The 20,480-nt window shown below is 39.4% G+C and overlaps 1 protein-coding gene across 1 annotated transcript; it reads left to right on the top strand.

Annotated features, from left to right (window-relative positions):
- Positions 1-5,599: 5,599 nt before the first annotated feature.
- On the top strand, positions 5,600-11,591 carry LOC139445238 (gustatory receptor for sugar taste 64a-like). Its single transcript, XM_071226378.1, has 4 exons — positions 5,600-6,043; positions 6,789-6,857; positions 10,954-11,043; positions 11,448-11,591. The coding sequence occupies exons 1-4, from the start codon at positions 5,600-5,602 to the stop codon at positions 11,589-11,591; spliced, it is 747 nt and encodes a 248-aa protein (XP_071082479.1).
- The last annotated feature ends 8,889 nt before the right edge of the window (positions 11,592-20,480 follow it).

Raw genomic sequence — 20,480 nt, 5'->3', positions numbered from 1 at the left:
CTCTAGCCTTGTGTCTCTGTCGAAATGCCTAGACAGTCACGGTCACCAGTACTCTAGCCTTGTGTCTCTGTCGAAATGCCTAGACAGTCACGGTCACCAGTACTCCAGCCTTGTGCCTCTGTGGGAATGCCTGGACAGTAACGGGCACCAGTGCTCCAGACTGGTTTCCTTCTGGGAATGCCTGGACAGTAACGGACACCAGTGCTCCAGATTTGTTTCCCTGTGGGGATTCCGGAAAATCAGAATGCAGCGCTCATTTAACGATTCCTACTTTATCACTCGTAGCATGTGTTTATGGACGAACCACTGTCAAATAGTTATGATACCAGGTGTTTGCGAAACGGTGCACACCTCTTACCCCACCAATGGCATGTCACAAACACATGCAAAGGCAAGTTAATTGTTAACCTGAATTAACATAGCAACAAGTACAAGTAAAAATAGGGAATTGCATCAGACATTATGTTTTACTGGAAATCTTCTCTACAATACAATCGTTCAATTAGCTTTTATCATACCAGTTATTACTATGATTATAATGACTCATGAAACAGTTCAATAAACAAGGGAGATGTATGAACAGCAAACACAACAATATAATCAGTAAGATAAACTTTAATTGTTTGCAGATTCAGAACGTCTACATGTACTTGTTGACAGGACGAAGGTCAAGTTCAAGTTTAACAAATTCCACGAATTCAGTTTCCATGGCAATATCGTACAAGCTTTATAAAAAACAAACAAGCAGGTGTGTGATGTAGATGATGGTGCCCATGTTGCAAGTGGCCGCTACTCAGTTTGCAAGCCTCCTGCTATCCTGTTATTGGTTATTGTGTAAGAATGATCTTGAAATATATCGTTTCATAAATACTGTCGTGATATGCTACGTGTCTGTCAATTTCATTTGTGACCATCCATGAGATAAGGGACCTTATGGGTGAAAAAAATCATTTTGACTTTTCATTATATTTTAAAACTACAGCATTTTCTGAAGACAAATGTACAATTCACAAGCTTCAATTAATATATATTACAGAGATACATGACATCACACATGGCGATCTTCACTGAAGTAAGTTGACGTCAAACGTCTCATGACATCATAGCACAATTGTATCCTAGCACCCATAAGGTCCCATATCTCCTGGTGGGTCACATTTTATAATCTTGTTTGTTCATGTTTCTTAGCTATGTACAGTTACTGTGTTTTGCTTGATCGACATGCGGTTATTCATGTATGTTTTGTGTCTTATTTTAAAGTTTTCGCAAAAGAACTTTTGTCATTCCTGGTTTTTCTGATATATTTTAACAACCATCCATGTACAAAATAACAATGTTTTGCAGATAATGATTTAATATATGTCATCAAATGTTGTTTTAAATATACGAAAATGTCCAAATATGTAACTGTTTCTTAGTTTCCGTGGCTTTCATTGAGTATCAAAGTATTGATACTTCATGAAGCGACACGATCCAACCATTCAGATATCACTATTATGTATCGAAACCCTGTGAAGATCTGGGTCAGAATTCATCTTCCGCAACCGCTGTTTGTCCCCTCTGACGATCTGGGTTAGAATTGGTATTCAGAAACCCATGCTTGTAAGAGGCAACCAACAGGATCGGGTGGCCAGGCTCGCTGATTCAGTTGAAGCTTGCCAGGGTATCTCAATTGTGTAGATCGATGTTCAAGATGAAAGTCACTTGATTGTCAGATAGCGACTCGATTATCTACAGACCGCCGTCATACGTCTGGCATATTTCTGTAGTGTGGTGTAGAACAACAATGAAACAAACAAACATATCTTGAAACTAAACTATTGTATTGCTTTCATTTAAGTACTACATTTTGTCGACCCGTGAAGATTCAGGGGCAGAATAGGTCTTCAGCAACCCATGCTTGCCGTAAAAGGTGACTATGCTTGTCGTAAAAGGCGACTAACGGGATCGGGTGGTCAGGCTCGCTGACTTAGTTGATGTATATCATCGTATCCCAATTGCGTGGATCGATGCTCATGATATCAATAACCGAATTGTTTGGTCCAGACTCGATTATTTACAGACCGCCGTCATATAGCTGGAATATTGCTGAGTGCGGCGTTAAACAAAAAACCAACCAACCAACCAACTACATTTAGTCAACATTGGTACTATGCTAACTAAGAATTAAAAAGAGCCTGGATCAATAGATAATTCTTTTAACCAGAAACAACATTCACAAAACTCTTGACATATTGTCTTGAATACCTGTCTCATGACAATCAGTGTAAGGACAATGAGACTCAATATGATAATGTAGGTAGTATAGATGGTGTACTATAACCAGAATCCACTACCAACGACCCATGATTGGGATCGATAAGTCCATGAACGTCATGTGTGTTGGCATGGCAGGTATATAACATACTAGAAGAGTCTGTATTGGCATGGCAGGTATATAGCATACAGGAAGAGTCTCTGTTAGCATGGCAGGTATATAGCATGCCGGAAGGGTCTTTGTTTCGTGCTGTGTAAATATGTAATAACATACATCAACATATTTCAGTATGGTGATAAAGGTCAAAAGTATAGTTCAAACACTCAACAGTGTTATATGAGGCAAGATATGACATATTTTGATAATTCACAAAATTGTTTTGTAATGTTAATTTGTATAGAATTATGTATGTTGTATTTTTTGAAAGTGTGTGTGTACATGTATTAGTTAAAGCTAGAACTTCGAAATGGTGCGTTGTCAAGTCATGAAATTAAATAAGAGATGTTAAAGCAAAAGTATCAATTAAATGCTGTCAATGTCCATCTGGGGATGCTTGCTTCACTGGAATGGAAAAGTTTATCGACTATGTCGTGTAAGTCATTGTTGCAAAATGAATTTTTATGGCTTGTGCAAAATCTCAATTATGATAGGTTTCTATTATGAAATAAAGTATTACTTTTAAACATTTCTGAAATTATGTGTAGCTACTTCTGGTAGGGTGTCGGGGAAGCCAAGTTTCAGATTTAAGTAATGCCGGTAAAGCATCAAAGCATGTTTGGCCTGCTGGTGCTGGGGGCGTCAAACCAAATACTGCAATGAAAACACTTAATAAGCGTAAGGCTAGTAATCGCAAAGCTTTGAAAATGCCTTGTGGAAGACATGTTGACGACATTTCAAGATTTGAGGCATCATGCACACACATACGTACAATATGTTTCCGCGTTTTTGAGGTAACCAATTGCCTTGCCTTTGCATGTGTTGGTGATGGATGCCACCGTTGAGGCAGGACACGCTCACATTTTCGCGAAAGCCTGGTATCAGTATTTGCTACTGATTCATAAACAGATGATTACGATATAGTCGGAATCGTACAGTTATTGTGGCAATGGACCGGATTTGTCGATCTTATTTATAGTAATTCTAAGATGTTTTGTAATATTGTGGACACTTTATAGCCATTGTAGTCCCAAATTAGTTCCATGAACACAATTCACAGGAACCAAATTTGATTCGTTCACAGAACGTGGTCTAAAGAAACTCATCACAGCATCAAAGCCAACGTCGTGCTTTTTAGATATGAAACCTTTACAATTCCTCTATGGAAAATTGGATGAGGTTCTTCCTGTGATCACGACAATTGTCAACTTAAGATTGCCAACAAGAACAGTACAGGCTTGTTTTAAAAAAGGCAGTAGTCAAGCCACAGAAAAAAAAGTCTTTTCTTGATGATCAAATATTTTTCATGAGCAACTACAGTTTGTCCTTCATGTCAAATATTCTGGAAATGGCATCAAGGCATAACTATTTGAATATCTACAAATCCTATTTGATGAACAAGTATCAGTCAGCATATAGAGTAACACACAGTACTGAGACGGCTCTGAACTGTGTTCTGAATAACATAAAGACGTCAGTCGACCATAGCTCATGCAAGGTTGTTATGGGACTCGGAAAATGCCTATGATTTACGCAACAATGTCCTGGCGTGGTGTTCATCGTAACTGGCCGACAGGACACCGTCAGTTCAGATAAACAAAGCTATGTCCAACAGTGAAAGTCTCACGTCAGGTGTCCCTCAAGGGTCTGTATCGGAGAGGGGGCACGGCTGGCCCATTCGTCTAAGGCGCCGCGATTCCTTTGGGCATGCAAGAAACCAATGATTGTGTTTCTAGGTTTGTCAGCACCATACCCGAACTCGTGGGTTTCATCGAAGTGGTAAACGTCGGAGAGCTTTCCTCCCACATTAAGCTGACACGCCGTGATATAGCTGGAATACTGTTAAAAGCGGTGTTAAACCCAACTCACTCACTCACTCACTCACTGTATCAGAGACAACGTTTGTGTTATGTGCTGTCTTTCACTGATGCAGCCAACGTTGACCGTTGTGATTTCATGTCAGAAGGAAAAATGTAGAACAATATTCGCCACTCACCCACTCACTAATTCACCCTATCATGTATCGTAATGGCATTCAAGACCCTGTAATTCAATAGATTCATGATACACCGGGAACAGATATGAAAGAACCTCATTACTGAGAACTGTGTACATAACATTAAAATCAAAGTTTGGTGGGGAGAATGAGTACCTGGCACAGTCATTGTGCTCATGACTCGCAAATACCTTTCAAACACTTACACTTTGGCTTTGTTAGCATACTCACGGAACATTTTCACTGGGGATGACACTCTGTAGTTTTCAAATGTGGACAATTATTGCCAGAAATTACTAGCCACATTTCAGCTTCCATTAAGAATCCATTAGTACAACGGAAGATATATTGGACTGCAAATAGTTATGTGCCATCGCTTGATTGATCAATTGATTCAAAACATCTCATGTGTTGACTCTCCATTCGAGGCTTATTACAAGCTAACCAAGTAACGTACATTCAATGACACACATGCAATTAAATGTTGTGATATTTATTAACACTGTATGACATATTGGCTTGCCTCTTCAATTCCATTTTGGATCTCTTATTGTATTAAATTTACGTGCAGAGTTCCATGATAGCTGATGCATCGTCAAACAATCTATTACTTTAGATACTGGTGACACTGAGTTGAGAACAGAACCATTATATGAAAGTCCAGCCCGCAAAGAGAATACAACCTATATTCATTATCCAATCTGTTGAAGATGTTAAAGGTTTCCTCAAATACCGTTGTTACATTCAGTGATACAGATGATGTACAGGACACATTCACAATTATCCAGAAACTGATATCATTGTCCGGGTCATCATGGGACTATCAGCAGCCGAAGTCTGTAAACAGGTGTTCCGCCTCGTTGGCAGCTTCACGGATATATTCAAGTTTGGTTTGCATATTTTACATTCTATATTTTATCCTGACCATACGATACTTTTCGGAAGCTGAATCTCTCATGGACGCAAGTCCTACCATAGCAAGTCAAATTGTAACTCTGTTATCTCTAACCCTTGTGGGTCTCAGTACCAACATCCACAGCAAGGTACGCATATTCTGCGAACGTCTCCAGGAAGCACGGTTGAAGTTTAACAGCTGTGTTTCAAACATTACACTGAAGCAGAGGGTGACGAGAGCATGTGTATGTATTGTGATCCTCTCAGCTGTGATATCTGTGACCAGTGGAATAAATATGGGCATTCTAAATGATACATGCAATGATTTCTATTGGCCTACAATTGTCTTGACTGTGATAGTTGGTGCTTCTATGACTTTGCTAAACCATGCGTTATTGCTTCTGTTCTTGACCATCTCCCTTCTTCTTACTTACGAGTATGATGGTTGCACGTTGAGACTCTCAAGGGCATCTGAAGAGCGCGTCAAAGAAGAGGATATTGAGGACATTCGAGGCTATCATGCATCGTTAACAGACATTGTGGAACACGTGTCTTCTCTGATGACCAGACACGTGGCTGCTGGCTACGTCAGCTCCTTCCTGACCATGTGTTTCTGCCTGTACAGCGTTATCAACGACGACAAGTCCTATATCAATATGGCTGTCGCCGCATTTTCTGTGTACATTTCCATTTTGCATCTCATCGCTCTCACCTGTACTGGTATCAGACTGCACGAAGCGGTAAGTGTTAACATGTTGCTGCTGCTGATGATGATGATGTACAGAGAAACCCCGTTTGACAGAAAACCATACATTCTGATAAATATATGTATGCAATGTATGATTACATAGAGGTTGAATGATTCGTTTGTCAGAATATTGCGTATCAGCAGGGTTTCAATAGTTGTGTTATCTATGCCTTTCCCTAATATCTAGACGATCCCTATTACGTTTTTATCATGATTCCACAATGTTTCAATGCAAGTGTATTTGATAATACTTACTTCTGTGGGATTATAACTTTGGGTAATGTTCGGTCTTGTAGCAATGGTCCAGTGATGTATCACTGCAGATTATTTAGACGTGATGAGTAAAAGATTTAACTATTATGCTACAATGTGACTACCAGAGGACTAAACATATTACGGGGGCACGGGGTGGCACGCCAGAAACCTATGATTGTGGGTTCGAATCCCGGTTCGCCCCGATTATGTTTCTAGGTTTGTCAGCACCATACCCGTGCTCGCGGGTTTCACCGAAGTGGTAAACGTCTGGGACCTGCATCACTTCGGGCTTTCCTTTCACATTAAGCTGACACGCCGCGATATAACTGGAATACTGTTAAAAGCGGCGTTAAACCCAACTCACTCACTCACTCACTCACTAAACATATTACGTAATCCTATTTTGTGTCAGTTTTAATGTGCTAATATGAACTGGTGTCTGTTATTAATTTTAAAGGAAATAACTAGAATGTTATCTTTAGGCACACCGACCTCTGAATATTCTGCATGACTTGGATGGAAGAAATATGCCAGAAAAAGTAGTTGGACTGGTAAGAAACCACTCAAATAAGACCCGTGGAGATCAGGGGTAGAATAGGTCTTCAGCAACCCCTGCGTGCTGTAAAAGGCGACCGACGGGATCGGGTAGTCAGGCTCGCTGACTTGATTGATGCATGTCATCGATTCCAATTGCGTGGATCTATGCTCATGATATCAATCACTGGATTGTCTGGTCCAGACTCGATTATTTACAGACCGCCGTCATATAGCTGGAATATTGCCGAGTGCGGCGTTGAACAACAAACCAACAAAACAACCACTCAAACAATACATTTAGATACAACACTTCATCTTTAACACTAATATGATAAGAATAATGGTAACTGCATTTATTAAAAACTATGTGATCTATGCGCGTTCATTTGGTATGTAATGAAGCTTGAAATATGATCTGTTGTATTTTATAATCTACTTTTCCAACACTATAAATATCAATACCAAGCTTTAGAAAAAGATAGGTTTTGACGACAAACATCCTATGCATGAACGTTCATGTTTGTAAAACGTTACACCAAAATACATCCTATAGTTTGCACGTGTCTCAAGCAGGGTGTCATTCTTGATTCTGATACTTTCAAAGATGTTCGATTATTCTATTTGGACCAGTATTTCTGTTAAAACTATTGATCCTCGTAAGAGGCGACCTACGGGATCGGGTGGTCAGACTCACTGACTTGGTTGATGCATGTCATCGTATCCTAATGACAATCACTCTATTGTCTGGTCCAGACTCGATTATTTACAGACCGTCGTCATATAGATGGAATATTGTTGAGTGCGGCGTTACGCAACAAATAAACGAACAAAACTATTGATCCCGCTCATCATACAGTTGTGATTAACTTGATTCCATTCATTGTCTATGTGTGGACTAGCGATGCGGCTCCTGCAGCGCGCGAAGCGTCTACTGGCTATTGGCATGCTGGAAACTGACAGAAGCCAGTGTGCAGTGGCCAATACGTTCAATGTTTCACAGTCTGTGATCTGCATCCTATGGATCAGGTACCAACAAACCCAAACGTCGACGATCGACAAATACTGATATCGATATTTTATTTGGACCGTAAATAGTAGGTAATGATAAGGCCGAAGTGTAAAATCTTAACTCGATCACTGATGCTGGTACATACTACTTAGGCGATTCCCTTGCTTACAAGTGGAGTAGAAAGGAATCACATTCATTTTTAGGTCAGTGTGACGTTCATGAAAACTGGTAATAAATTCATGCTTAATGTATGTCTAATGTCTTATATGTCTAAATGCATTCATGTGACCACATTGAGTTGATGTGAAATGCGGTTTAACGTCGCGCCCAATAGTATAGCATTTATACACCGACGTGCATGCACGTACATGTAGTATCAAATCTTCCAAGAAATCCGTCCTTTCGGAACATCTCATCAAAAGTCGTGACCACCGTATTTCCTGGCTATTTTACGCTTTGCCGGAATGATACGAACATGGCGAATGTTGCACACCGCAACGATTAAATGATGGCAGTTGTCGACGTCCGATAATGGACAAAACTGTGTATAATCCACAGTAGGAGAAGAAGTATGAACGGGTAAAGGGGGTGAAGGATGACATATTTAATTTGTGGCTCACTGCATTCTGTGTGGGAAAAAGCTATTTCTCGGGAAAATGAGGCAGTCAGCACTTAAATCCCACGTGCGATGAGATCGTCATAAATCCCAGGTTAGGTCATTCCGAGGGGTTGAAATTTCAACAGCCGATGCTGGAACACCAATGTGCTATATTTTGTTTCTGTTAAAACCCGAAACTGATATGAAAGACTGTAATTATGTCGTTCCACCCCCTGAGTACTGGAGCGGAAACTAATGCATCAGACACTAAAAAGCCTTCTGAAATTACAGACTGCAAAGCCGGGAATTCGGAATTGAGGGCTGAAGTAATTTGGACGTTAAATACTGTTACTGATCACTGTTCTAACAGATCAAATGAACACTCAAACAAAGTGTTTCAGATTATGTTTCCAGACAGTGTGATAGCAAAGACATTTGCATGCGGAGAAAGAAAAAACTGCCTATCTACAGTAAACAACGTTTATAACGAACACGCTTATAACGATCGACGGATAAAAATAACATTTTGGGGGTCCCGTCCATTAGCTGTATATACGTTTATGACAAACTACGGTTATAACGAACTAAAATTAGTGGTCCCTTTGAGTTCGTTATAACCGTAGTTTACTGTATGTACTTTTCATATTTCTCCTTACTTTAAGAATCAATGATGTCGAATATCCATGATGCATTTGTGATTTTATTTGATTAATCACTCAACCCCAAAAGCCAAAAGAAACAGATGGATCTTCATGTACGGTTTTGGCATGAGAACAAAGTTGTCACTTGCTACTTTGAATCACGCTTCTTAGGTATTTGTGATTTCTTTCAATTCAAATATTTTAATTCATTTTTTTAAAACCCTCATCAACCAAATGGGATATATATTAAATATTGTTGTTATAGAAATGCTTCTGTGAATCATTTTTGCTCAGTAACACGTCGCGCCCAATAGTATAGCATTTATACACCGACGTGCATGCACGTACATGTAGTAATCAAAATCTATGTTGAATGTTATAAAACGGGTCTTTCTTCGCGAAGTGCATCAAATCACGTGAGCATCTTGATTTAAAACATGAAAAAAATCTATATGGAAAATATATGTTGACATCGAGTTGACGGTACACATGCGTTGCAAATTCTGCAATCGACCGAAATCTTCACGAGAGTTTACGAACCGGATATCGATTTGGTTTCGCGATTTTAATTGGACTATGCATAGACTCGTTAGTCAAGCCAATATATAACCCTATATGGAAAGTGGACTTTTATAGTGAGTTAACTCCCTGCCTCGGAACGATGGGCAGGGTAACAACAAGTATAATCTTTTAACGTATTTTGGTATGATGGAGCCGGGGATCGAGCCCACGAACTTTCACTCTACTGGGATACGCCCTATCCACAAGACCACCGAGGCGGTCTGGCTGACTGACCACGGGCTCATATTGATATGGGCGAATATTGTTAAGGTCATTGAAAGAACATAGACTGTTTCCATTGTCCTGTGATGCCATGACGAATGCTAGTAATCTACCGAATACTACACAGAAACAGTGATCGTCTTCGAGTAAACTCTTCACCATGACGTCAGATCACGTGATAACAACTCTGCTAATTAACTCTTGGTAATTTGGGTATACGTGTAGGTTTTAAACTTTCTTTTACAACTAACATTGAGTTTTAAAAGAGTTCATCAGGATACTTTTTAATAATCTTTGTAAATGATTTATTCTCGTATTTACACTGTACATATTTAAGCCAATTGCAATGTTCTTACAAAATATGGTTGGAACACATATGCATAAGATAGTCATGCATCAGTCCATTGGACGCGAAGATTGTATATTAATTACATGAATCCCTTTTGGGACTGGTCTATTTTTGTTTGGTAGAGACTGCATGACGCAAAATCATCAGCTTAAGGTATGTACATGCATGTAATTTATTGGCTTTGTGTTAAATATAAACAACTGAATTCATTCTTCAGAAACACAGTTATATATTTAAAAAGAGTGATCTCAACATATGATCTCGGAAAGAGGTTAAAGGAGGCAATGTGAATATGTTGTATTATTTTGTATTTTCTAGGTATCACTGAAACTATAGTATAAAAATCATTCATCAATACTATTAGCGGTTGTTAGCGCAGACGGTAAATCTATCCCTGAAACATTCCCAGATGCTTAATATTAATTTTCCGCAGTCACGCGTGGAATGGTTATAGGAATGTTGGTTGGTTGGTTGGTTTGTTTTTAAACGCCGCACTCAGCAATATTCCAGCTATATGACGGCGGGTTATAGGAATGAATTAACCTCGTGGAACAATAGAGAAAAGCGTCCTGTATTGATTGTGGGTCTCGTGAACAGTAGTGTTATCAGATTTGACTTCACGTTACTCAAAATACATGTTTGATGTTGTTTTTAAACACTATATATTGTCATAACATGTATATGTTGTGTGTTGTCAATATCATATTTTTCCTATGAACTTTACACCCAGGTCACACTGTTCGCCAACAAGTTGTCTCAACGTCAAATTGGAATCAGTGTTTTAGGCCTAATGACCATCACGAAGGACACTGTTCTGGCGGTACGTTGAATAAGTATTGGTGAAAAGATATTTGTCCACAACGAAATCGTAAGATAAGAAATAATTCTATTCTCCACTGAGACCTTAGAGAACATACATAACAGCCAATGAGTAATTGACATACCATTACATGAAAATCCGGGTTAAAATTGGTCTTCACAAAACCTTGCTTGTCGTAAGAGGCAACTAACGCGATCGGGTGGTCAGGCTCCCCGACTTGGTTGATGCATGTCATCGTAGCCTGTTGTATAAATCGATGCTCATGATGTCAATCAGTGGATTGTCTTTTCCAAACTAAATTATTTACAATAATTTCAAATCGTCAAATAGATGGAATTTGTGGTGAGTGCGGAATTAAACAAACAAACAATACATAAACAAATTTTGCCTCTTTGTTTACACAGATTATCGGTACCCTCCTCACCTACGTTTTCATCGTGATCCAGTTTAAACCCGATTCAACTGATGGATGTCGACAGGATGCAAACACAACGGCAATATTATTGCATCAGCTTATATTTGACTTGAACTTAACGTTTTCGAACTAATGGCTGTTTACTTTGGCGTGTTTTGACGTCGTCACTTTGGAAATGTGTAATGTCAACGCCAGAAAATACTCCATTATCTGACAAAACAGATTCCATATGGCTTAAAAGGCACAATAGTGTGAGTGAGTGAGTTAATGCTTTACGTCACATCGGCAATATTCACACAATAGTGATATATATACTATTTCAGCGAAATTCATTCTCGGTGATCTCTTTATAGTCAATACACTGATTGTATGTGGAGGAGTTATGGAGAACACCAAGAACTGGCCGTAGTTTGAGACAAACGACGTAAAGCCACACCTTGAAGTATATCTTAAATAACATACATATGTGGGTACTTTAAAATACCAACTTCTAATTATAAATGCCACTTAACGTTCTTACTTTTAACATTGTTTTTTTTCCTCCTGTAAATCAAATAATTGAATTCGACCCTAGTAAATTTGTAGGTTATGAAAATGTTACAATGAATTGATAAAACAATAGTCCGCTCCAGCTATCATCTCTAATTAACTTACTTACTTACTTTGGAGATTTAACGTGCGCTTTCCGACTGATGCGTATTTCGCACACGGGCCCGGACAGGCCATTTAATGTGTTTCCGAAAGGGGCGAAAGTGGTGTGTGCAACCCAAGAGGGGGCTTTAGGGGTTGCTTATATAGAATTTGGGAATTTTGAGATTTGGAATAGATGCCGATGGGGTTGGGGAGTAGAACTAAGGGAGCTGGGTATGGTGGATGTTTGTTTGTTTATGTGATTTTGATTTGGTAGATTATAGTGTTTTTAGATGCGTTTTATTAGTTCCGTTTTGATTAAGAATACGCCTAAGGCCTTGAAGTTTTCTAGTTTATTTTGTGGGTTTAGTATTGCTTCTAGAGTGAGAGCCTTGTTTTACGTTGAGGGTGGTTTGTAATGTGGTTCGATTTGTTAGGTAATGTGTGCAGTGGATGAGTGCGTGTTCTGGGGTTTCTAATTGTTTGCAGTGTGGGCAGTTACCTGTAGTGTGTTTTTTTTATTTTTTTTAGGTGGTTATTTAGGTTGGTGTGTCCTGTTTGGAGTTTAGTGATTACTCTGTCGATATTTTTTGATGGATGGAGAATGTTTGGTTTGGTTAGTGGTTTGCTGAGTACTTTTTTGATTTGGCTATTTGAGTTTAGATATAGGTTATGCCATTTTTTGGTGATTTTTTGCTTGATTACGCTTTTAATTTCTGCTTTTGAGATGGGTAAGTTTAAGCTTATTTCTGGGATTTTGAGGGATAGTTTGGCTGCCTAATCGGCGTTTTCATTACCGTATATTCCTACGTGGGCGGGTATCCACAAGAAGGTTATTTGTTTGCCTGCCTTAGTTAGGTCGTTGGAGCTTTTAAGTATTTGATTTATTAATTTAGGTCGGTTTTTGGTATTTTTGTTTTGGAGGGCTTGCAGTCCACTTAGGGAGTCGTTAAGTATTAGGATTTTTTTGTGTTTTTTGGATTCTTGATTATGGAGGACTGAGGACATGCCCATTAGTTCTGCCGTGAATATTGATTGGTTGTTTGGGAGTCGGAAGGATTGTGTGGTTTTAGTTGGTTGTGTGGTATGGACTCCGAAACCTGTGTGTTTGGAGGTCGGATCTGAGGATCCGTCCGTGTAAATGTGACACCAATTTGGCCAATTTTGGTGTATGTATGCTAGTGTGGTGGTTTTAGCTATGTTTGGGTCGGTTTGTTTATTTATTTGGCTAGCTAGTGTTGTGTCTATTTTGGGTATTTTGAGTTTAGGGGTGAAGCTCTAATTAATACATCGGCACTGTATATATCTACTCCGTGATGCACAATTGGCTTTTGTATGTTTTGAATCAACCACTTTCATTTGTCATGTCAAGATTTCTTCTTTCTGTTGTTGCTATATCAATGTACAATTATCCTTGGCTATTGTTTGTTAATTTCTTTCATGTATATCCTGTGTTGTTAATCCTATTTAGATGTGCATAAGCCTGTACTGTGCTGTCTTACGTCACAGTCATTTATTCGTCATTCATTCATTGTTTATCACATATTGTCTTCGGACACAACTTTATCTCCTCCTCTGGGATCGCCTCCTCCATCTCACCATCATCATCAACAACTTCGGCAATATAACCATCGACTAAAGTCCACTCTACAGCCACACAGCCCGACACCAACCTACTGCTCATCGGTAAGCCGACCGCCTTCATCATAAACTCACTCCCACCTTCCCAGCCCCCATTATGGAAGATCACAGCCACGCCCCCAAGTCACCTCGGCTTTCTCCTACTTTTTCCACATCAAGCTTAGTTATTTTCTGTTTTCGTTTCAACTCAGGTAATTATGTCCCCCTTTCCTGTTCACATCTTTATTTTCTACACCAAACAAATAAATTTACCAGGTCTCCCCTCCACACAAACCTCATTTCCATAGATTTCGGATTCGACCTGGACATTTTAACACCGTCCCAACCCATTCGCAGCCACACTACACCACCACCTACAACACCTTACCGGCCAAAAACTACTAAAAGTAATAAAAGATCACACATTTCGTCAACAGAACTCCAACAAATCACCAAAAAGCATGCTCCTAAGACATACCACCTCAAACTGCCTGAAAAGATATAATCCTTCTACAGAGCTCCAGATAAGCTTTTAGTGTTGTGGGTATTTTACCCATGCATATTAAAATCATTGGGTATCAGTAATTCTACCTGCGTATTCAAATTTCTGTTACCCACTAGTTTTTACACATGTGGGTATTTAGTTAAATATTTAAAAACACTATTCATCTAGTCCCTGCAAACTGGTGTTGTGTGGGTTCGAGAGCTTTATAGGACTCAAAAATACCACGATACTTCCACAAGAAAGTGTGATGGCAAATGATCATGATGTAACTGTCATCGTGGAGTTTGGCAAGGTTGACGGAATGCCCCTTTATAATTTCAAAATAACTTGCTGATTTGCTAATCGAATACGCAGGGTTACTTCACAATATTTTGACGATACGCACAAGTTTTATTTTTGTAGCGTATCTGTAATGTTCGTTTAGGAGATAAATATTTCGTTTTGTAAGATTTGCGTGATGTTATGCTGAATGGATGTACGGAAATTTCATTTGAACACGACGCCGTAAGGCGGAGTGTTCAAATGAAAAATTTCCGTACATCCATTCAGCATAACATCACGCAAATCTTACAAAACGAAATATTTATCGACATTGTAACATGAACGTTAATTAAATCGATATTTAGGAGGAACTAATTTACTGAGCGCATGACACAACAAAACTGTCGTTAGTAATACGTCTCCTCGTGCTCACCTTCGAAAAGATGCATGATATGGGGTGCCGCGAAACCGATCAATGGTTTCGAGGTACTCCAATAATGAGGGTCCATATTACGAAAGGGGTGGTCACATGTTCAAGCTCATTTCTCAGAAAATAAACAAACAACAGGAAATATCACAAATTCAATTCTTTATCACAGTTCCTCATCTTACTTGTAATTTGTAGTTATGCGTATCTATGAAATACAAATAATCAAAATTAGAAAAGACGTACATACTGTTTGGCCCCTGTACAAGATAGTGTCAACTCGCCTGAAACTGAGGTGGTGACAAGAGACGTCAAACATGTGCGAAATTTCAGACATGCAGCTTAGCTGGGATTGAAAAAGTTGTTTACTGTTACAGTGGAATAACATATGTGAGAGAGGCCGTGGAAATTAGCAGAAGAATTAACCTGGAAATTACTCACGGGAGCAGTGGACAGTGGCAGGATATTTGTATCTATGACAGGTACCAAATTACGTTCGTTAGCGAGCTGCTGCTGTCTCTGAAAAATGTTCGACTAATGTCGTTTTTGAGACGAGCTCGAGTCAATGGAATACGACTTCAACGATTCATCGGATTTGTGGCCGGTAATTCTGCAAATCTCGCGATTTTCAATACCTGCGTTTGACAGCAAAGTGACGGCAGTTTGCAGTGTGAAATTCCCGGTCTTGGATAATGTTTATGCTGCGCTCAAATGGCGGCCCCCTGATGTGCCTGTGTATGGCAGCACGCAACCCAACAAAACTCGGTTTTGAGTAAAGTTCTCCCTCAGCATTTCTGGCTTCGGCATAAAAGAACCTCAGTCTCTCATTCAGTTGAAAAGCAGGAAGCTCTTCGAACGTGGGTTCAAAACCTCGGAAACCAAGCCATTCTGGAAGTGAAAAGATTGCCTTGTTCAGGGTACAAATGTGACGGTAAGTGGGAGTATTTCGTTATTATTACGGTGTCGTGTTTAAATGAAATTTCCGTATATCCATTTAGTATAACATATCTCAAATCTTACAAAACGAAATATGTAATTTATGTTAAGATTTTGGTCAATCTCGTTATATTATTGCCAATTTTTGCGATGACACATTGGTCACGCTTTACATTGCTATTATGGCAATGGTGTAAGGGAGGTAACTCTCGCTGATGTTGATCGAATCTGCGTAGGAAATTTTTTTTATGTGTTTATGTATTCTTTTATGTTTCAATGGCTTACGTCGAAATATTTTAACTCCCAGTAGATTTGGAGAGGTTCCTATCCACGATGTCCTGTACTGCTTTTGTATCAAGGGACGCGAAGCGGTGACTGGACGCTTGAACTTTGGGCTCTACGGAAACGCTGGCTGTATTTCCTAGTTCGGGGGCCATCTCAGAACGGTTTTCAGCTTCAACAGCTTTTTGTGGGTTATAATAAGAACAAAATTAGGTGGGTGTATGAAAGTCATTATAGAGTTGCAATAAATGTTTTTTACTCTGTTAAAAATTGATTTTGTTTTGTTTTTTCCTTTGGCCAAGCCCAAGAAAATTACATTATTTATGATTATGATTTTGTAATTAATGGAAAAACGTAAATTTCATTTACCTTCAAATTCTTGTATTATCTCAGAAAATGTCTCGTCGCCCCATTCACTCAATATTTTATCGAAATCTCCGATGTGGAAGTCAGGGTAAATTTCCATCTGTTCCTCCATGTTGATGATTTCAAAAATAGTTCCATTAATTAATGTATACATACACGGTGATGAGACCCCAAAAATTCAGCTATGTTATGCTCATTCGACAACACTTTTTAACCAATCAGATCAGGGAACATACCTACATTTATGTTACAATGCGTATTTGATACGCTTGGATTATATTTTACTGTGTATTTCTGCATTTCTTATGCGTATTTCACGCAGATACGCAGCTTATCTGGAGCTCTGACTTCTAGCCTCTGCTACAATCAAACTACACCACTCAATGGAACTTGTTCTATTAACAAATTTGTTCTTTGTCTCAAAAGATCCCACCTAGAATATAAATACATCAACACTTGCGACCGAGGCTTCACAATTACATTTCCCCTATCATAGATGGCCTAAACAAACCAGACCCATCACCCATCTACATGTACTTACACATTCTATACCAAGGCTCCACCAGTCAGATCAGATCAGCGGACATCTCACCAAAACAGCCAACACAGACGTGACTTTCACCTCAGACAGGACACAAAAAGATCGTACAAGCCAACGGTAAAGGTCCCACCCAATCCACCCCAAAACCCAGTGGACGTGTGTATGAAATAGCATGCAACTGTGAAGACAAACACATTGCAGAGACTTCACGCCCCACAGCTACCAGAATAGAACTCTGTTTATAAATCTTCCATGAAATACGTCCTCCCGGAAAACCTCATAAAAGATTAGTAATGAAGAATCAAAGCCAAGTTTATTATATTTTTTTGCCATTTAACATAATTGTTGTGCTCATTGTTCTGAGGGACAACATCGTTACTGGCTTGAGTGCAAAGAATGCGAGTGTTTACATTATATGACAGTGTATTTTATTGTTTAATGATTGTGACTGTGTTACAATGTTTCAGTTGACATTCGGTAGACGCTCTTTGCATTGTTTTGGGGCAGTGATAAGTCGTCAGGAATGTGGTATTATTTAATCTAAGAAGTTGCCAGGAAGTTATTTTATTTAGATACTGGCCATGGTGTGGTGTGTAAACTTCCGACATTCAGTGGATTGGTATAGAATATTTTGTGGTGTTCTGGTGTCCGATGATGGACAAAACTGTGTATAATCCACAGTAGGAGAAGAAGTACGGGTAAAGGGGGTGAAGGGTGACATATTTAATTTGTGGCTCACTGCATTCTGTGTGGGAAAAAGCTATTTCTCGGGAAAATGAGGCAGTCGGCACTGAAATCATAAATCCCAGGTTATCTCAAGCCGAGGGGGTGAAATTTCTACAGCCGATGCTGGAACACCAATGTACTATATTTTGTTTCTGTTAAAATCCGAAACTGATATGAAAGTCGGTAATTATGTCGTTCACACTCTCTCTCTCTCTCTCTCTCTCACACACACACACACACACACACGCACGCACGCACGCACGCGCGCTATGTAAGTGCAAAATCTTGGACGCGACGTTAAAGCCCATTTCACCTCGCCTCACCTAATCTCACCTCAGTGAGAAATCCGTCATGTTTGAGTCTATGAGAAGATGTCTCAAATGTGGATTTATGCAGAAGAAAATTCACGGAAGATACAGAAGATTTGTGTCTCTTATTGCCAGCCGTGGTATGGTAAAAGGAAGATATATGTGATTTTGTTCTTCAGCAGTATGATCCTGTTCCTGTACGTGGCTCGTCGCTATGTGGCTGTGAAATAATGCCGATGCGACGTTAAAGTTTAACTCATTCCTGTGGATCCGAAACATTTGCAAGTTTCAATCAGAGGGCAGAAAGTGAAAGAGTGGATGATCTTATCATGTCCAGATGATATAAGCATGCCCATTTTGAAGAATGTATTCGATTTGCTGTTGGTGTTGACACATGGACAGGTCCAGGTTGAAAGAGGGTTCTCAGTTAATAAAGAAGTAGAAGTGGAGAACTTAAAGGGCAAGTTCACACGAAAATGAACCTATTTTTCTTGTACTTGTTCCACATTAAAAGTGTTAACCTAGTAGTGTTATAGACAAAAATATAAAAATATCACAATTAATTAATATATTTTTTGCATCAAAACGATTTATATTTCACATTTACCAAGTGTTCTATTTCCATAACAAAAACACCATGGCTTATGCCCCTTGCAATATGACGTCATTGGTGCCAATTGATAAACATTATGACGTCATCGTGCTTTGTTAGAGCCGCTTCACGTGGTGTAGGTATAGATGTGTGATTCTAGCGTCTCAGATGCCAGCCAGCATAGTGTTATGCTGAGTCACCACTGCGCCGGAGTGTGTCGTAGGTCATGTTGTTTTACCGCAAACTGGTACTTGATATCTTTAGCGCTGAGAATAGACAGGGACCCAGTTGAATTGGCACCAATTACGTCAAAATCTAAGGGGGATAACTCAGGCCTGTTTAGCTCGAAAAACGAAGGCCTCATAACGGCATATCATTTTCACAGTATTGTGAGCTTCCTACTTTCACTGTGGAAAAAGTGAGTGTATATTTTCAAACACAAATACTAACTAATTCTAAATTGCGTTTTGTTTAGAAAAAGAAAGAAAGTGATTTTTGCGTGTACACTTCCCCTTTAAGAGAAAAGTTACTGAGATCACAGAGACTGATATGTCACGCAGTCCAGGCGTCAGGAAGAGCCATGGATACACCAGTCACCAAGCCATTGCTGGTGACAGCGGCTATGGCGGACACAAGTATGACCAGTATCATGAAAAGGAGAGACATGAAATAAAACCTGAGCAGGAACACACCAAAAAAAACGTGTCCTTGAGGAACCGGAAGAACGAAAGACAAGGAAAGAATGAACTGTGAAATTGCAAGTTCAACAAAATCAGCTGGAAAGACAGAAACATCATGAAAATTAACATTTGTTACCAAAGGAAAAGGCAGAACATGCGCTTGATGCAAATCTTGACAGTTTGAAGATGTTTTGAATATGTTAATTAGGGCCATGCAGTGCAGTACAGTCAGTGTTAATCTGTTTCTTAACCAGTTCATGTGACTCCAGAAACACTAATGAGGATTAATAAACTGTTACATGTGTGTTTGTTTGTTGACTCATTGGTACCAGCTCTATTCCGTTTTACGTCATCAAACCTGTTAAAATTATTATTATTAGGACCTTAAGTCTTTGTCAAAGAGCCATGAAACGGCTTTAAAGGCCTTAAATGTGGTGACTGAAACTCGGTATAAACCATAGGTCAGTCACATCACAGCGGTCTGTTGACAGGAATATCATATATATATCAAGGCGAGTTGTAGTCAGCCTCGCTTCAGTAACATCACATTGGACTGTAGACAGGAACATCATATCTGTCTGTAGACAGCAATATCATAGGGGTCTGTAGACTGCAATATCATAGCAGTCAGTAGACAGCAATATCATAGGGGTCTGTAGACAGCAATAGCATAGCAATACCAAGGCGAGCTGTAGTCCGCTATAATTCAGCGATGTCATCTCGCCTTTCTGTCAGCAATAGTACAGATGTTAACTATGGTATTAGAATAGGTCTTCAGCAACCCATGTTTGCCTAAAAGGCGACTATCCTTGTTGCAAGAGACGACTAACGGGGTCAGGTGGTCAGGCTGATGCCTGTCAACGTATCCCAATTGCGCAGGTCAATGCTCATGATTTTCATTACTGGATTGTCTTGTCCAGACTTCATTATGTACAGACCGCCGTCATACAGCCAGAATATTGCTGAGTACGGCGATAAACAAACAAACATGTGAAGTAACCGACTTTCAACAAGACATGTCCTTGTTCAGTGCGCTATGCAAGTATCAGTGGAGACCAACATGACACGCAGTGTAATAAAAGAAAATTGCGTCCCCACCCCATTAGGCACCGAGTGTGTAACCACAAAACGCAACAATAGTTATGAAA

This window comes from Haliotis cracherodii, unplaced genomic scaffold, assembly GCF_022045235.1.
Source record: "Haliotis cracherodii isolate W230 unplaced genomic scaffold, xgHalCrac1.p SCAF_6, whole genome shotgun sequence".
Taxonomy (NCBI): Eukaryota; Metazoa; Mollusca; class Gastropoda; order Lepetellida; family Haliotidae; genus Haliotis; species Haliotis cracherodii.
This window is presented reverse-complemented; position numbering and strand designations above follow the sequence as displayed.